Here is an 18488-nt window from a genome sequence, read left to right on the forward strand (position 1 = left end):
GCAAGTGGTGGTCAGTCACCCCCAGTCCTGCCCACAGCACTGGGCTCTGGCGGCCACTTGGCATCCTGCCCTGTTTTGCCGCTGGCTTGGGAAGGGACGCTTAGGAGAGCAAGCAGAGCAGCGTGGGAGATCCAGCCTTGCTCCCGTTAGAGCTCAGTCCTGTGCACCTTCACAGGCTCCAGAGCAGATCTCTGTGCCCTTGCTCTCAAGCATGGTGACCCGCTTGGCAACCAGAGCTCTGGTCATTGTGTGCGAGACGCACTCCGCCTCACGCTCCTCCCCACGCCCCCAACCAGAACACCACTTCTCCTCACGCCCGGTACAGTCAGGGTGGTGGAGGAGACCGCCTTCTCTTCTGCCTTACTGAGTCTACCTAGGTATTTATTTCCTCTTTTTTCTTATGAGTAGTTAAGCCGTACGGCATCCATGCTCCAATCAGGCTGCCTCTGCTGAGGGAGGGGAGTCAGAGATGAACACAGAAACTGAGATGCTGAGACATTTCATTTTCTCACAGATCACTTAATGAATCCTCAAGGACTAGTGGAATAAAATGCTAGACAACTGAATAGTGCAAGTGGAATTCTCAGTGTCAGCTTTCTTTTAGACAAATGGCACAGTGCGAACGTCTCTGGGAAGAAGAGGGTTTGGATGGCGTGGATGGGCCCACTGATGTCCTTGGAGGAAGCTGGCAGCAGCCCTCATTCCCTTCTGCAAGCCTGCAGCGGCCCCTGCCCTCCCAAGACCCCTCCAACTTCCACTAATGTTTCAACATAATTCAGACCTCTCCCATGCTGCCGAATGGAAAGACCCAAATTGTCAAATCTCAACGCCAAAGCCAGGGCTCAAATTCATCTTCCTGCGCTGCGAAATGCCTGAGGCGCTCAGATCCCCACAAATACAAACCTGCTCATTGCCTCGGTGCAGGGGTCAGTTTTCTGCCTTCCAGGCCACCTGAAAACCCCAACTCAGATGCCTTGGTTTAGGGTTGCTTTACCAGCAGCCAGTGTCCAGTAGAGTCGGAGCAGAGGTCCCTGCCTGCTAATCCCAACACAGCTGGGACCACGAAAATAACTTGAAGTGCTTGCAAGTGGCACAGAGGCAGGAGTCGTGGGTACTGAGTTTAGAATGCACACTGTGTAATGGGACTTGAATTAGAATTCTGCACACACTTGGTGACTCAGTGTGGATCCTTCTGCCAGACCCAGTTAGGAGCCTAGCACTGTTTACCAGACTGTGCACTGACTGCCTCTGCACACTGGGGGGTGCGGTGGGAGGGCTGAGGCCTCTCACCCTACAGGCATCCTCACTGCCCAAGCTCAGGGGAAGCCAAGACCTTCGGGATTCCTGCGATCAGGGAAACGTTATCTGCTCTGCTTAACACCCCCTACACACTGAGAAGCATGTGTGCGTGACTGGTGCCAAGAAAAGAAACAGGCACTGTTGTACAGTAAGGAAATCCAGTTTGGAGAAAGCATCGTTCACATGGGGTACATTACACCCCTTACATTTCCACTGCTCAGGCACCAGGGCTGCTTCTCCACCACAGGCAGCCCAGCCAAAGCACTTACGCAGCAGGCTAAGGTTGTTGGATGTGGTGGTGCATGCCTGTAATCACATTACTCAACAGGCTGAAACAGGAGGATCACAGGTTCGAAGCCAGCCTCAGCAATTTAGTGAGACCCTGTTTCCAAATAAAAAATAAAATAGGGCTGGGGGTGTAGCCCAGAGGTAGAAGGCTCCTGGGTTTAATCCCCAGCACCAGTTGGGGAAAAAAAAAAGGCTGTGGCACAGGAAGGCCCACTCCCTGGCACCACGGTCCCTCTTGAGCGGCTGCTTGGAACTCCCACAATGTTGCTACTTCAGAGGCCAGGGCTTTACTCCGGCTCACTTCCTGAGGAGGGGCATACACCAGAAAGCAGAGACCGAAGAAAAAGACGCAAGCAGGCAGAGAGGTTGATAGTTTGGATTTTATTGTTATCCTGTGTTTGGCTGAGGGCAGAAATGCCCTTGCCACCACTGGCCACCTCTGGCCTCCTGGGAGGAACAGGCAGCAAAGGTGCACCAGGTGGCTCTGAGTTTGGGGCTTATAAAAGGAGCACAGCGGGTCCCACCGTCCACTGAGCAGTACAAACTCTAATTCACAGTCAGACTTCGCCAGGAGGGGGAGGTGGTCAGAGCTGAAGGCACTTTAATTGAGGAGCAAGCCCAAGGCCAGGCGTGGTCTTTCTTCTGCTTCCTGATACATGCACACGGTGCCGAGGAGAACCAGCGCTGCTGGCGGCTGGGTTGGCGCGCTGACGGCGGGGCGTGGGGCGTGCTCATTGGTAGAACTTCTTGCCAGGGCTTTTAGCATGGTCAAGGAGCAGCTGGCATGGTGTGAACTGTTTTCCATAGACAGCCTCATACTTCCGGAGCCGGTCCACTACCTTCTGGGCACCATACAGATCCACAAAGCGGAAGGGCCCTGAATGGAGAAACAAGTTTGGTGAAGGAGACAGAAACGAGCACTGGGACAAGGCGTGCAGAGTCCAACCTGCAGACCCACCTCCGAGACAAGGGGGGAAGCCGAGCCCGAAGACCGCGCCGATGTCTCCCTCTGCAGGCGTGGCCAAGATGCCTTCCTGCAGGCACAAGACTGCCTCGTTCACGAACCTCGTCACCAAGCGGTATTGGACATCTTCGTCAGAGGAGCTGCCAACAGGAAGACAGTTGGAGGAGAGAATGGGGGACAGGAAGCAGGAGATGGGTGTAGAATGTGAAGCACGGGGGTGCGGGGGAGCCCTGGGACCAATCAGGACCAAACCTCCCACTCCGCAGGGAAGGCAGGCGGCCTAGCAGGCAGGCCCAGCCTTTCCCTTGGAAAAAAGGGTGTTACTTGCCCTATCTGACATGAAACAGCATCCACAAGAGGGCCTGGCACAGAGGGGATAATCTATTTCTTGACATCATCGATGGTCAAGGGATCACAAATGATAATAAAGAGCTGGCGCTGGGCATGGTGGCACATGTGTGTAATCTGAGTATAGGGAGGCTGAGACAGGAGGTTGGCAGGTATGAGGCAGTTTAGACTGCTTCAAAATAAAAAATAAAATAGGGCTGAGGGTGTAGCTTAGAGGTAGAATGCCTCCGAGTTCAATCCCTAGTACCAAAAAAACAAAAAAACAAAAAAAAGGAAGAAAAAGTAGAAAAATAGAAGAGAGGAAGCTGGAGGGCCAACGGGCCTGAGAGAATTCATCCTTTCTGCTGCTCTCTGGGGCCTTCAAAGGGCAGGCCGGAGTGGGCGGGCCTCTGGCGGCTCTACCCACACAACTGAGGCCTGAGGGTCGTGCAGGGCCCTGTGCCAGCTTCAGGAGCATTCTTTTTGTTCAGGTGATCACAAAGAAAATGAAAGAAGGGCTGGGAAGCTTCAGGCTGCCAGAAAAATTTCCATCTTTATGCCACCAGCAACTTAAATTTACTTACACCTCAGGGTTAGCAGGTAGCTTCAGACTTGCCAAAATACTGTCCACATCAGAATTCAAGCTCTTATTCTTCGAGCCCTCCTGATAGATGTAAAAGCCCTTCCCAGACTTTCGACCTAAAAGAAACAAGGAGGATCAGCGCTGCTACTTGTCCTCTGAGCAGGGCTGAGAATCCTCGCCTCTGCTGGTCTGCGGTAAGCTCCAGCCTCCTCCCTGCACCCAGCTCACCCCGTGGGTTGGCCTTTGTCACAAGAGTAGCAGAGAAGGAAGATCCTGTGCTTTCTGGACTCGGAAATCTGTGTATTTGAATGGAAATGCTGCTTGGGTGAAATTTAATGTCCAGATGTGCAACACCAGTCCCGGAGCGGAGGCCTGGTGATGGCTTTGTGCTACTTTCACAGGTGTAGAGAGGCCCTGGGCAGGATGGAAATGCTCGAGCGTCTGGGATAGCTTGGGCCTGGAGTGGCACCGTCCAGAAGCCTCGCCCTCCGCCTTCAGGCCACAATCTACAGGCCTTGCCTCAGAGGACACGCTCATGGAATCATTTTAAAAGTTTCCTACAACTACACTCCGTGTTTAGGAAGCACTCTTCCCCACGGGCCTTCTGCGACTCTCTGGTCTCGGGTCGCTGCTGTGAGCTGTCACTCATGGTGCCGGCCCGTTTCCTCATGGCCACTCACCCAGGAAGCCCTTGGACACCATCTGTTTCAGCAGTTCTACGCTTCCACCTCCAAACCGCTCCCCGAAGGCTTTGCCCAGGTCTTCCGCCACGTGCTGTGCTACGTCTACTCCTACTTCGTCCGCCAGGGTGGCAGCACCCACAGGAAAGCCGAAGCTGGTGGTCAGGGAATCCAGCTTCTTCGGGTCAACGCCTTCCTGAACAGGAAGGTGAGCAGGGCTGAGGGCGAGGCCCCCTCGGATCCGCCACAGCGGTCTGCCCTCGCTGCCCAGGCACAGCCCTGTCTAACCCTTCCCTGTGGGCCTCCTGGCGGGCCCAGGACCACAGGGGTGGAAGTCTGGGCTTTATCTGTAGCATGTTAAGGAAGTTTGGAGGGGAACAAACTGTTCATTTTCTTCTTGTTTGCAATCCTGAATCTTAATACTAAGGAAATGAAATGGCCGACAGGGCCAAGAGCACTGTGCCTAAGAGACAGCGCAAGTGTGGAGCACGGGGTCCTGGGGTGGGCATGTGCCTAGTGAAGAGGGCCCCCTCCTGCCCTGCCATGGCAGCATCTGTGGGCAGAAACAGAGGCGGCAGCAGCGAGCCGGCGGGCTCTGCTCTGGGGAGGCAGTGGTGCAGGTGCTCAGGGACTCTGGCTCGCTGGAGCGCGAGGCGGCTGGGCGCGCAGCAGGCTCTGCCCCTTTAGTGCACCTCAGCGCCATGACTCCCCTTTCCTGTGGGAGGAGAGCCGGCGTATCTGGGGTAGCCTGTCCCTCATCTCGATGTCTTCAGTGTGGAGGACTGAGCGAAGGGGTGGAAGAGGCTCAAACACTCCGCAGAGCGATACCCACCTGTAGGATTCGCATGACCTCAGACATCATGGGTGCCAGACACCTGGTGGTGTAGAAGCCAGGCCCGTCCTGCAGAGGGAGAGAAGGTGAGCTCGTTGCCCCACTTTGGCTGAAACTACCCATGTCCGAAACCGTCCTCCCTTTTCCAGATGACATTTCAAGGATTACAGTGATTTAATATATCAGAGAGAACCCTTAATATTAAACTGCGGTGGAAGCCATCCGGGGACAGTCTGGCACAGCAGACAGCTCATGGTCACCTTCAAGGTCTGGAATGGCTAGGAGAAGGCATTCCAGAAGCCACCAGGGGACAGTGTCTCAGAAGCTGGGCTGTTTGCCCCAGAACAGTTTAAGTGGGCCTGGAGGTGTGAGCGGCTTCCAGAACTTTCCGCCTCACTTGCTGTCGTACAGCTCCTTACCTTGACCACAATGATGACCTTGCCCTGCTTGAGACCCACCGCGACAGCGGACGCGGTTGTGTCCTTGGATGTTTTCTCGGTTGTGATGATCTCCAGCAGCTGCATCTTGTCCACAGGGGAGAAGTAGTGCATGCCAATCACCTGGCAAGGCGAGAAAAGCCGACAGTTACGGGTGCCGAGGAGGGACGTGCTACCTTCCCTTTTTTTTTTTTTGTTAGAAAAACAGCGGAGAGAACGGAGCTGTGATAGGGGAATACTGCTGAGATCAAGTGCTTTGGCTCCATGGAGCATCCGTAACAGGTCTGCCCGTCCTGGACGTCTGACCACTTGCCACTCTCTGAAGCACAGCACAACTGTTATGTAAACTAAGCAATCCAAAAGCTGTTTTAACCCCGAGCTATTCTTTTATTTAGGTCTAAAATACTTAGGACCTGATTCAGATTCAGTGACCTGAGCTAAAGGAATTAGCCTTTATTGATGTATAAATTACATATAATAAAAGGCAGATCCTAAGCGTTCTGTTCAATGAGTTCTGGAAACTGTAATTACTACCTCAAGCGAAATACATTTGGCTTGTATTCAGAAAGTTACGACAGGTGACCACTCATCCTGGATCGCGGGCTGAGATGGTCAGCGCCTACCCGTGCCCTGTGGCTTTCCTTTGCCATGGAGACATAAGGCGAGCAGGTGAGAAGAGCTGCCCGCGCCACCTGGAGGCTGGGCCCGAGCGCCCGGGGAGGAGAGCTCAGCGAGGGCGGCGGCGGGTTCTGCGCTCATTTGAAGTGCTACAGAGGTGCTCGGAGCGGCGGGACCGGCCAGACGGTCCAACTGCACGGTCAGTGCTAGCCTTGCCATAGTTTCGGTGCCTTCCCTCGGGGTCGCGCCATTGGGTCCCTATCAGCGGCTACTTCTCCCGCCAGCCCTCAGCGACTCCCTCAGCCCCGCCTGGACCTAGTACGCGGCAGAGCAGGAAGCAGCAGGCGTTAGTGTTTCGTGGACTAATGAGGCCTTTGCATTACCTGCCTGCTGTGGGCTGTTCTGGCTAGCAGGGCAGCTGACCTCTTCCAGAGAACTGAGCTGTTTTATTTCTTCTTGAATGGCTGTACTTTCATTTGCCTTCTCTGGTTGGATAACGGTAACTTTTTTTTTTTTTTTTGCGGGTCTGGGGATGGAACCCAGAGGCATTTGACCTCTGAGCTACACCCCCTGCCCAATTTTTTATTCTTTATTACAAGTGTGTGCCACCATGCCCGGCTTGATAACAGTAACTTTCTAGGCACCATTCCAAATCGTCCCTAAACGTGTAGCCCCTGCATGTTCTGGGTAGAAGGTGGACACAACCCGCTCCCCCCTTCTGGAATGTGCGGCTGGATCCAAGCCTGTCCCAAAGAGCCACCAGCCTGCGCTGTAGCTGAATGGATATTTTTGGAGCATTCCATCTTGTTTTAGGGCCCATTCTTCAGGTTGGTTTTATGTTTAAATTTCAACGATACCTGTTAGGGATGGGATCACCTATAAAAGTGCGCTCGGCTGTGCTCATCCCACACCTCACACGGGTCGCGGCCTAGCCTTTGGAGTCACCCATCCCCTCCTGTTCCAGGCTGTCAGAGCACCGGACACAGCAATGCATGTCACGGTTCGTCTCCGTTCACTTTACCTTCTCTGGTCGTTTGCTGACGGTGGCGATTTGATTGATTGGGAGAGCAGATGTGTTACTGGCAAAGATACAGTGTTCTGGAATCACCTGCAGGGAAAAGCATTTCAGAATGTGTCACGCAGGCCTGGGAGATGCCCAGGGGGACGCGCAGCCGCTCAGCGATGTGCGGCCCAGCCCGCCCCTCCCCAAGGCCCCAGCGCACAGCGCTCACAGGGCCCATTAGGGATCACCTCAGAGCTTTTGTCCTGGGGAATGTACTGACTTCGTTCATTTTCCTGTTCAGCCCCCCTATCCTAGGTTACCTGAAGCCGAGCATCGTGGCCCATGCTTGAAATTTGTAATCCTAATACTTGGGAGGCTAAAACAGGAGGATCACAGGTTTGAGGCCAGCTCCAGCAACTTAGTAAGGCCCTCTGCAATTTAGTGAGACCCTGTTTCAAAGTAAAAAAATAAAATAGGGCTGGCGGATATAGTTCAAAGGTAGAACACCCCAGGGTTCAATCTCTAGTATTGAAAAAAAAAAAAAAGGAATATAAAGCAAGTCACCTGATCCTGACCTGGGTTGGATAAATCAGATGCTTTTGAAGGGGCTGGGTATAAACACTGAAAAGATGGCCTCGAATCAAGTCTCACCCATTTCGAGACAGCACGGAGTCACAGTGGCACTCTGTCCTTGGCTACACCTCCCTCACACATTTGTTCAGATGTGTGGGTAAAAAACAGGGACGGCACACCTGTTAGCTGTGCATACATCTGAATAGCCATAATCCAAACATCAGAGATGGGAATCAAGGTTGAAGAACCAGTCAGCACACCAGAGCTTTAAAAATAAGACCAATAATGACAGATGCACTGAGATCTTTCTTTTTTTTTCAGTACTGGGGATTGAACCAGGGACATAAGCTACACCTTCAGCCCTATTTTTTATTCTTTGCTTTGAAACAGGGTCTCGCTGAGTTGCAAAGGGCCTCACTAAGTAGCTGAGGCTGCCCGCAAACCACGATCCTCCTGTCTCAGCCTCCCAAATGCTGGGATTACAAGCATGCACCAACACGCCTGGCTAATTTTTTAATTTTTATTTTGAAACGGTCTCACTAAGTAAGCTGCTGAGGCTAGCCTTGAACCTGTGATCTTTCTGTCTCAGTCTCCAAAGTACTGGGATTATAGGCATGCACCAAGATGCCCAGCTATGCATTAAGATTTTGTTTAAAAAGAAAAGATGGGCGTGGTGTTGTATGCTTGTAACCTCTATACCTGGGAGGCCGAGAAAGGACTGCAGGTTTGTGAGCAGCCTTGCCATCTAAGTGAAGCCCTCTGCAGCTCAGCGAGACCCTGCTTCAAAATAGGAAATAAAACAGGGCTGGGCGGTGTTAGAAGTAGAATACTCCTGGGTTCATGGTACACGCCTGTAATTCCAGTTCTTGGGAGGCTGAGACAGGAGAATCACAGGTTCAAAGCCAGCCTCAGCAACTTAGTGAGGCTCTCAACAACTTAGCAAAATCCTGTTTCCAAATAAAAAATAAAATAGGGCTGGAGCTGGAGCTCAGAGTTAAAATGCCTCCAGGTTCAATCCCCAGCACCACAAGGGGAAAAGAAAAAAAAAAAAAAAGAATGACAGAGGAGTGGGCTTGTTTAGTTCTATGATTTTGTGTGTATATGTGGTACTAGAGAGAGAACCTAGGGGCATTCTATCTCCAAGCTACAACCCCAGTCTATTTTTTTAAAAAATTCTTTATTTTGAAACTGGGTCTCAATGAGTTGCAAAGGGCCCACGAAGTAGCTGAGACTGCCCTCAAGCCATGATCCTCCTATCTCAATCTCCCAAATGCTGGGATTACAAGTGTGCGCCACCACAACTAGCTAAGAAAAGATAATTAAAAATAATTTTTTTGGGGACTAAACCAGAGGCACTCTATCATTGAGCTATACCCCCTGCCTGCCTATCTATCTATCTATCTATCTATCTATCTATCTATCTATCTATCTTGTGTGTGGTAGTAGAGATTGAACCCAGGGGCATTCTACCTCTGAGGACACATTTAGCCCTATTATTTATTTATTTTTGCAGTACTGGGGAGTCAACCCAGAGGCATTCTACCTCTGAGCTACATCCCCAGCCCTATTTTTTATTCTTTATTTTAAAACAGGGTCTCACTGAGTTGCAAAGGACCTCACTAACTAGCTGAGGCTGGCCGAGAACTGCAATCTTCCTGTCTCAGCCTCCCAAATGCTGGAATTACAAGCGTGCGCCACCACGCCCGGCTTTTAGTCTTTTTTGAAACAGGGTCTAAGTTGCTGAGGCCTCACTAAGTAGCTGAGGCTGGCCGCGAACCTGCGATCCTCCTATCTCAGCCTCTCAAGTACTAGGATTATAAGTGTGTGCCACAATGCCCAGCTCTTTTGAAATTTTGAAACAGGGTCTTGTGAAGTTGAGCACTGTCCTTGAACCTTTGATCATCTTGTCTCAGCCTTGCAAGTACTGGGATTACAGGCGTGTATCATCACACTAGTAATATATATATATATTTATTTGTGTGTGTGTGTGTGTGTGTGTGTGTATGGTATAGAGGATTGAACCCAGGGGCATTGTACCTCACCTCTAACCTATGCCACCAGTCCTATTTTATTTTATTTTATTATTTTCTGTGGTGCTGGGATAGAACCCAGGGCCTTCTGCCTCTGGGATATACTCTCAGACCTATTTTATTTTTAATTGGGGAATGGTCTCACTATGTTGCTGAAGGCCTCCCTAAATTGCTGGGCTAGCCTCAAATCTGTGATCCTACTGTCTCAGCCTCCCAAGTACTGGGATTACAAGTGTGCGCCAGCACACCCAGCTTATTTTCCTTTTGAAACAGGGTCTCACTAAGTTGCTGAGGGCCTCAAACCTGCAATCCTCCTGCTCAGCCTCCAAAGTACTAGGATGATAGGCGTGTACCACTATTCCTGGCTAATAGCAATAATTTTTAAATTCTTGAAATACTATTAGTAGATTCAGTTTTAAGTTTTTTTTTTTGTTTTTTTTTTTTTTTATAAAGAAAGCACAGGCTGCTGGGCCTGGTGGTGCACACTTGTAATCCCAGCATTTGGAAGGATGAGACAGGAGACATACAGGAGAATCGCAGGTTCGTGGCCAACCTCATCTACTTAGTGAGGCTCTCAGCAACTTAGTGAGACCCTATTTCAAAATAAAGACTAAAATAGGGCTGGAAGTGTAGCTCAGAGGTAGAATTCCCCTGGGTTCCATCCCCAGTACTGAAAAAAAAAGCAAGCAAGCACAGGACAGATAGGAGGACGGCCTTGATGCTCTCCTCAAGGTCTTTCACCTAAAATTCCTGGATTTTCCAAAAAGCAGATCTATTCTGGACTTCATTCTTCCATATGTTCTGAATAAACTTCCTGGACTATTTATATCAACAACCACAACATGCATAACCTTCTGGATTTTCCCTGTAGTACCAATCTTTTCACCAGAGGCTGGTATCTCATGAATCAACTCTCCTTCCTCCCCGGGCCTCCCCGCGCAGGCGCTGGGCTCTCCTCCTCTATGCCCCTGGCCCTGCCTGCCTCTTCCCTCCCTTACAAGCTTGTCTCCTTGACCTGTTCCTGCTCTGACACTTTCTCTCTTCTCCTTGACCCTAACACGTGTGCCCTAACACGCTTTTCTCCGTTTGGATATGCCTGCATGTAGATTCTGCAAAAGCGAGCACCGTGTCCTGGTGGTGAGAACCCTTCACTCTGCCTCGCCGTGGGGAGAGACTCTGCCTGCCTCTGGCTGGGCGGCGCCCTCCCAGCCCCAGAAGTCTCATGTAAGTCTCTAAGCCGAGACACCATCTAGCACAGAGAGGACACAATCTACCCAGCTCCTCTGATTTTTTTCCCTCTGCTCAATCTAGTATTACACTTTCCCTAAAGACAAGCTTTTGGAATGTGCATCTTACAAGTAAAACCCTGTCTCCAACAGAGCAGCTTGGCATATCTCCTTGGCTCGGTCTCTGGTGGGCAGGGACCGTGCCCACCCAGAGGGGGCATCTCAGGAGCGCTGCTGCTTCATAACATCAGAACCGGCAACGCCCGGCCTGCTGCCGAGTCACCGCGGCACTGTGCTGTTTCCTAAGCCACAGTCCGCTTCCCCGGCTGAAGCCGCTCTAGCCGTGGTCCTGCTCCTGCCTGGATCGCCGCCATTTCTCCTCTGGGCCCTTCCTTCATGCCACACACTCCAAGTACGCCTTTTGTTCACGTCGTCCTATCTCAAGAACTGGACCAAAGCGGCATTTCTACAAACAAGCACCTGAATCTGGCCTAGAGAAACACTTCCCCCTTATCCCTTTGCTGCCTGGACTTGAAGACATTTGGTGAAGACTTGCAGCCAACCAAAAAACAACAACTCAAGACAGTAACTGTGCCGCACGGGGCTGGTCGTATGTCTGAGTGACTCGTTTCCCTCCTGGGACTGGGCTATGAGCCCTGTGCTTAGCTTAACACGCTACTTCATTGTCTTCCCTCAAGACTGAGATCTGACTTTTTTAACATACAGTATCCATGATTTCACATAAAAACTTAGATTTGGAAATGAGTAGTTCTATTAGAACCATGAGTCTCCTACTTTTCTTTCAACCCCCCCCCCCAAATTCTGTATCTGTATTTCAAAAAAATTCAGAAAAACCAAACTACCCCACCTCAGCGTCGGCCACTCGCTCCACAGGCTTCACATGAGTCGGCCCTGCTTACCGCCTCCACTTCCTTCAGCACTTTGTGCTTAACATTGATGTCCTCAAAAACGGCTTCAATCACCATGTCGGCCTTTTCGAAATCCTGGTAATCAAGCTGCCCCGTCAAGTTGCTGAAGATGTAGTCCCTTTCAAAGGATGTTAGACTCTTCTTCTTTACTTTGTCATTCAATCTAGGAAAAAAAAAAAAGCAGTCTTAGAGGAGAGAAAAAGGAGACTAGTATTTAATGAGTGTCCACAGGCCAACAGTCCCTGTGTGCCGTTCACCAACCCTGTGAGATAGCTTTTGTATCACCTCCATTTTGAGGGGGCTGAGTTGCTCAAAGAGGGTCTTGGGGGCTTGTGGTCAAATGGCTACTTCAGGGAGGGTACAAGCAGTCAAAGGCAGGCTGACCCAGTGCACATGTTTTCTACTACAAAATACCTCTAAATAGCCAAGTGACATAAACTGTACCCTTCATCCAGCAGTTCAGTTTGCCAAGAGGAGTCATAACTCGGACGTGAGAAGGGTTCTGCTGATTCTCCACCTGCACCGCCCGGTTGTTACACTTGCTTACATAGCACTTTATGTTGGTCTCTGACAGTAACCTTCCAGAGATGAGATCAAGTTTGATTTCTTCTATGCTCAAGCCACATCACACTTAGCACGCTGCACTCATCACATAAAATATTAACTCAAGGCTTCTCTCCCAGAGGGAGCTGAAATGTATCTCTGCTACTCAGTTAACTGAGTATATACATGTGCGTGCGTTTATATATTTGTGTGTGTTGGGGTACTGGAGATTGACCCTAGGTGGTGTTCTGAACTACACCCAGCCCTATTTTATTTTGAAAAGGGTCTCACTAAGTTGCTGAAGGCCTCGAACCTGTTCTGTCTTAGCATCCCAAATACTGGGATTATATGTGTGTACCACCATACAACTGAGTATATTTTATTGCTAAGGGAAACAGGCTTTCTTAGGTTTAACCTGATCATACGTTCAGAATAAATAATCTAGAGTATTCCTCTGAATGAAGAATAAAGCTAAGCGCTATTCACTAATTTCTTTAATAAAAGAATAACTAAAGCCACGGGTAAATTTAAAGAAGTATGCAATTAAGGTCGTAAAAGTATTGGCTTGAGCCTCTTGGCTTCTTTTCCTTTTGGGAGGTACTGTGGATTGAACTCAGGAGTGTTTTAACTTTGAGCTACGTCCCCAGACTTTTTTTTTTGTGTGTGTGCAGTCTTGGGAAATTGAACTCAGGAGCATTTTACCTCTGAGCTACACTCCCAGCCCTATTTTATTATTAGCCACCATGCCTAGCTAAGCCTCTTTGGTTTCTGACAATCTCTACAGCAGACAGCAAGCAAAAGACTTGTCAGAATGCAAATCATTATCAGTTGTTCTAATTTTTATTTTTTTGGCACTGGGAATGAACCCAGGGGTATTCTACCTTCAAGGTACACCTCCAGCCCTATTTTTAAATTATTATTATTATTTTTTTTGAGGGTCTGGGGATGGAACCTAGAGGCTTTCAACCTCTGAGGTACACCCCTGCCCGATTTTTTATTCTTTATTTTGAAACAGGGCCTCACTAAGTAGCTGAGGCTGTCCGCGAACCGCAATCTGGTCTCAGCCTCCCAAATGCTGGGATTACAAGCATGCGCCACTACACCTGGCTTAATTTTTTATTTTGAAATAGGGTCTCACTAAGTAGCGCAGGCTGGCCGTGAACCTGCAATCTTCCTGTCTCAGCCTTCCAAGTACTGGGATTACAAGTGTGCACCACCACACCTGGCTGGTTGTTCCAATTCTAATGCCGAATGGAACCATTTCTGAGCGGGGACAGGAAACGTGCCCCACATTAGCTGCGTGGTGAGTGGCACCTGCCAGAACCTGTGGTTTCTGAGATGAGAAGGACGCCTGAGATGGCTGTATCTAGAAGAGGCCAGGAGAGGAGGTTCTAGAGCAATAACTTCTCATTTTGGTGATTGTATGAGACACCGTTTGGGGACATTTATTTGCTGGAATCAGACCAATGCTGCTACTTATCTAGCTTATGACATTGGTTTTGGGTCAGAATCTTGTGCCGGCACGACTAATCTGTCAGGTCCTGGTTAGCACTACGGTAGCACCAGATGTGCTCCTCTGCGGACAAAGAATAATAATGTGCTGAACCTACACAATCCACTTAGAACAAAAACGCTCACTCAGCTAAAAGTCATGAGCAAGATGTGTAAGTGCAGCCAGCTCATCCATCACGTCTGAACAGAACACGTGCTGAAACCAACCCCAAGTGGACCACGCTGCTACTCCGTCTCCCCTCTGCAAACTGGTAGAGCGTGTTTGGGGCGAGAGGGGAGAGTGCCAGTCGCCCTTTATTAATTCAGAGGTAATAGAGACACAGTCCGAGAATCCTCAGATGTTACAGACTTGCCAGAAACAGCTTCACGTTGCCACAGCCAGGAAAGACAAGACCCAAGAGCCTTGATTCTGGCCCCGCACTCGTCCTGGCGTTACTGAACCTCCCACACCTAACCTCAGGCCTCTCAGCAGCACCGAAGGCTCATCAGCCATTACAACTGCAGCAATCTGCAGCCCTGAGCATTTCTAGTCTGACATCAAAGTGTAAAATAAATGGCACTGAGGAAGATCTAAGACAAAAAACAAAAACAAAAACATCTACTAGAAAAAATGTCTCTATTGGTACTCAAAGACTAGATTCCTTGATGTTAAAGGTCTATGACAGATATGACAAAATAAGGTGAAAGAAGGAATTTAGTGTTTCTAGAAATCAAAGGAAACAGGGCTTTTCTATGGAGTTTCTAATACTCATTATGTTCAGAAAAAAGGAATCTGTGATGGTAAAACAGACAAACAAACACCCAACCAAAACAACCCCCCTCCCACCAAAAAAGCCCCATTCTAAGGGTGAGGCTTACCCTTTGAACACCTGTTGCTGTCCTCGGCCCAACCCAGCTACCGTAGCATCTTTAAGTAGAGTCTTCAGCCCCTTATCCACGGAGACTTGAGCGATGCCAGCTCCCATCAGCCCTGCCCCGAGAATAGCCAGATGCCTACAAGGGAAGGATGAAATAATTTGGGAAAATAATTTACTCATTTCAGTCAAAGTAGGAGGTTGCCCAAGTTATCATCCAATAAACCAACAAAAGCAGGCACAACCATACGATGCTTTAAATATAACCCACCCCTCCCACTTTCCTTCCTTTCTTTTTGTGGTACTGGGTGTTGAACCCAGAGACATTCTACCTCTGAAAAAAAATTTTTTTTGTTTTCTTTTGTTTTTGTGGTACTGGGGATTAAACCCAGGAGCATTCTACCTCTGGGCTACACTTCCAGCCCTGTTTTTTTATTCTTTATTTTGAAACAGGATCTCACTAAGCTGGGAAGGGCTCCAAACCTACAACTACTTACTGTCTCAGCTGCCTAAATATTGGGATTATAAGTATGTGCCATCACACCTGGCTTAAATATAATTTCTACCTGCATAAGTATAACTTTAATAAGTGATTTTTAAAGCAACATGTAAAAAAATCTATTTGGTCTAAAATAAATCGGTCTTCCCAAGAAGATAGTTTTTTTTTTTTTTTGGTAGTACTGGAGATCAAATTCAGGGATGCTATATCACTGAGCTATACCCCTAGCCCTTTTTATCTTTTACTTTGAAAAAGGGTCGTGCTAAATGGCTGATGGTCAGGCATGTACCACTATGCTCAGCTAAATAGGTGCTTTTTTTTTAACTTGGTGCTGGGGATTGAACTCAGAGACATCCTACACTCAAGCTACACCCCAAACCTATTTTATTTCTTATTTGGAAAAAGGGTCTTGCACCAAGTTGCTGAAGCTAGCTTTGAACTTGTGATCTTACTGTCTCATCTTCCAAGTATTGAGATTATAAGTGTTTGTCACCATGCCTGGCAGATACATGCATTTCTTTTTCAAAGACAGATGCATTTTTAAGTGGTCACCATGGCCCGGGGTGGTGGAACATGCCTGTAATCCCAGATACTTGGAAAGCTGAGGCAGGAGGATCACAAGTTAGCATTCAGCCTGGGCTACTTAGTTTTACTTTTACTTAAAAATAATTTACTTAGATGATTTTTTAACATTTCAATTATTTATTACTTAAATAATAATTAAAATTATTTATTTTTTGTGGTACTGGGAATTAAACCCAGGGGCATTCTACCTCTGAGCTCTACCCCCAGCCCCATTTTATTTTTATTTCTTTTCTTTTTTTTGCGGGTCTGAGGATGGAATCCGGGGGGCATTCAACCTCCAAGCTACACCCCCTGCCATAATTTTTATTCTTTATTTTGAAACCAGGTCTCACTGAGTTGCAGAGGGCCTCACTTAAGTAGCTGAGGCTGTCCGCAAACTGTGATCCTCCTGTCTCAGCCTCTTAAGTACTGGGATTACAAGCATGTGTCACCATGCCTGGCTAAATTATTAATAAATAATGTTACTATTTACTTTAATTCAATATTTCAAATGATTAATATTTAAATAATTCATTTATTTTAAGTATTACTTAGATTTATTTTTATTTAAAAATAAAAAGGGATAGGAATGTGGCTCAGTGCTAGAGTACCCCTTCGTTCAATCTCAGTAACAAAAAGTAAAAGGTCATCATTATTTTATTGCAATACGTGAGTAATTTGTCCAACTCGTTAAATGAAAGGCGCTGCTAATGTTAGATGCAACAAACACTGGGTCTGAGTGATGCTGATTGCTCAGTGTGCTGGGTCGGAATTTCAGACTCTATTTGGAAAGCAGCCTTCAAGGCTGGAGTCCACATCTGTAGCACTCAGTCTTCTCACCCATTTTATCTTCTATTTTGGGTTGTAATCTCTTTCAAGGTGAGTTGGTGGTACTGGGGGTGGAGCCCGGAGGCTTTCTACCTCCGGGAAACAGGGTCTCACTAAGTTGCTGAGAGCCTCACTAAGTAGCTGAGGCTGGCTTCGAACCAGTGCAATCCTCCTGTCTCAGCCTCCCAAGCGCGGGGATTACAAGCCTGCGCCACGACGCCCGGCTTTTAGCATCAAGATGAGTTGAAGGAAGAAGGCAGTGGTAACTTTAGCTGCTTCTTTTATACCCCTCACGGTAATTAAGCTAGAACAGGGGTCCCCCACCTCAGCTCTAGGGCTGGGGTGCAGCTCCGTAGCAGAGCACCTGCCTGGCATGTGAGAGGCCCGCGTTCAGTCCCCAGAGCGCCCCCCGCACCCCCAGGGCGCCGGACATTCTGGATTGGCTAATTCTTGTGGTGCGTCCTGCGCCTTGTAGCCTGTTTAGCAGCACCCCTCGCCTCTGACCACTAGATGGCAGTATAATCCCTTCCTCCCCAGCGGTGACAACCAAACAGGTTCTCAGGGTTGAGAAGCTAGAGCTAGAAGTTGAGTTTAGGGCCACATTAAACCTAAGATGCTGAAAAGTGGTGAGGCCAGTGGAACACGGAACAGGCTTCTCAGGAGAAAGACACGAAGCAGGCACATACAATCTCCACGCTTAGTGTGTATCTAAAAGGGCACAGGACCCGAGTAAGTATAATGAGGCTTTTTTTTTTTTTGGTAGTATTGGGGATTGAACCCAAGGGCATTCTACCTCTGAGCTATTTTCCCAACCCTATTTAAGTTGCTGAGGTTGGTCCTGAACCTGAAACAGGGAGGGTCTCACTAAGTTGCTACAGGTCTGAGTTCCTGAGGCTTACCTACAGCCTACAATCCTCCTGGCTCAGTTTCCCAAGTACTGAGATTACAGGTGTGCACCACAGTGCCTGGTTAGATTTATGCTCATTTATTTATTTTTTTGGTACTGGGAATTGAACTCAGGGCCTTTTTACCTCTTAAGATACACCCCCGGCCCTATTTTTCATTCTTTATTTTGAAACGAGGTCTCACTAAGTTGCAGAAGGCCTCACTAAGTAGCCGAGGCTGGCCGTGAACCTGTAATCCTCCTCCTGTCTCAGCCTTCCCAGCCCTTTTTATTTTACTTACTTTTTTATGTGTGTGTGTGGGAGACTGAGGATGGAACCCAGGGGCTTCTACCTCTGAGCTACACTTGCAGTCCAATTTTGTTTTTATTCTGAAACAGGGTCTTACTAGACTGATGAGCATTACTTGCTGAGGCTCTACTTGAACCTGCCATCCTTCTGTCTCCGCTTCCCAAGTACTGGGATTATAAGTGTGCACCACCACGCCCGGCTTAAAGTTTTATTTTGAAGCAGGGGCTGGTTAAGTTGCTGAGGCCAGCCTTGAACCTGGGATCTTCCTGTCTCAGCTTCCCAAGTACTGGAGTTATAGGCCTGTGCTAATATGCTGAATTTCCAGCTCTTTTTTTTTTTTTTTTTTTGGTGGTACTGGGGATGGAACCCAGGGGCATTCTACCTCTGAGCTATACCCCCAGCCCTATTTTTATTCTTTATTTTGAAACAGGATCTCACTAAGTTGCAGAGGGGCTTGCTAAGTAGCTGAGGCTGGCCACAAACCTACGATCCTCCATCTCAGCCTCCCAAGTACTGGAATTATAAGCGTGTACCACCACACCCAGCTCCAAGCCCTATTTATTTACTTACTTATTTATTTATTTAATTTCATTTTGCAGTACTGGAGATGGAACCCTGGGGTATTCTACCTCTGAGTGACAGCCCCAGCCCTAATTTTTATTCTTTATTTTGAAACAGGGTCTCACTGAGTTGCAAAAGGCCTCAC

The 18488-nt window shown here is 48.5% G+C and overlaps 1 protein-coding gene across 1 annotated transcript in view; it reads right to left on the bottom strand.

The window, feature by feature from the left end:
* Positions 1-2318: 2318 nt before the first annotated feature.
* HADHA (hydroxyacyl-CoA dehydrogenase trifunctional multienzyme complex subunit alpha) overlaps positions 2319-18488 on the bottom strand; it is a gene marked incomplete at both ends in the record, with an annotated part of 42842 nt that continues 26672 nt past the window's right edge. Inside the window, 9 exons of the mRNA XM_080711176.1 lie at positions 2319-2464; positions 2546-2691; positions 3463-3577; positions 4142-4337; positions 4974-5042; positions 5393-5533; positions 7050-7136; positions 11781-11952; positions 14703-14837. Coding sequence (XP_080567302.1) covers positions 2319-2464; positions 2546-2691; positions 3463-3577; positions 4142-4337; positions 4974-5042; positions 5393-5533; positions 7050-7136; positions 11781-11952; positions 14703-14837 — 1207 coding nt within the window. The remainder of the gene's footprint in view (positions 2465-2545; positions 2692-3462; positions 3578-4141; positions 4338-4973; positions 5043-5392; positions 5534-7049; positions 7137-11780; positions 11953-14702; positions 14838-18488) is intronic.

This window comes from Muscardinus avellanarius (assembly GCF_963383645.1).
Source record: "Muscardinus avellanarius genome assembly, chromosome: 15".
NCBI classification, from domain to species: domain Eukaryota; kingdom Metazoa; phylum Chordata; class Mammalia; order Rodentia; family Gliridae; genus Muscardinus; species Muscardinus avellanarius.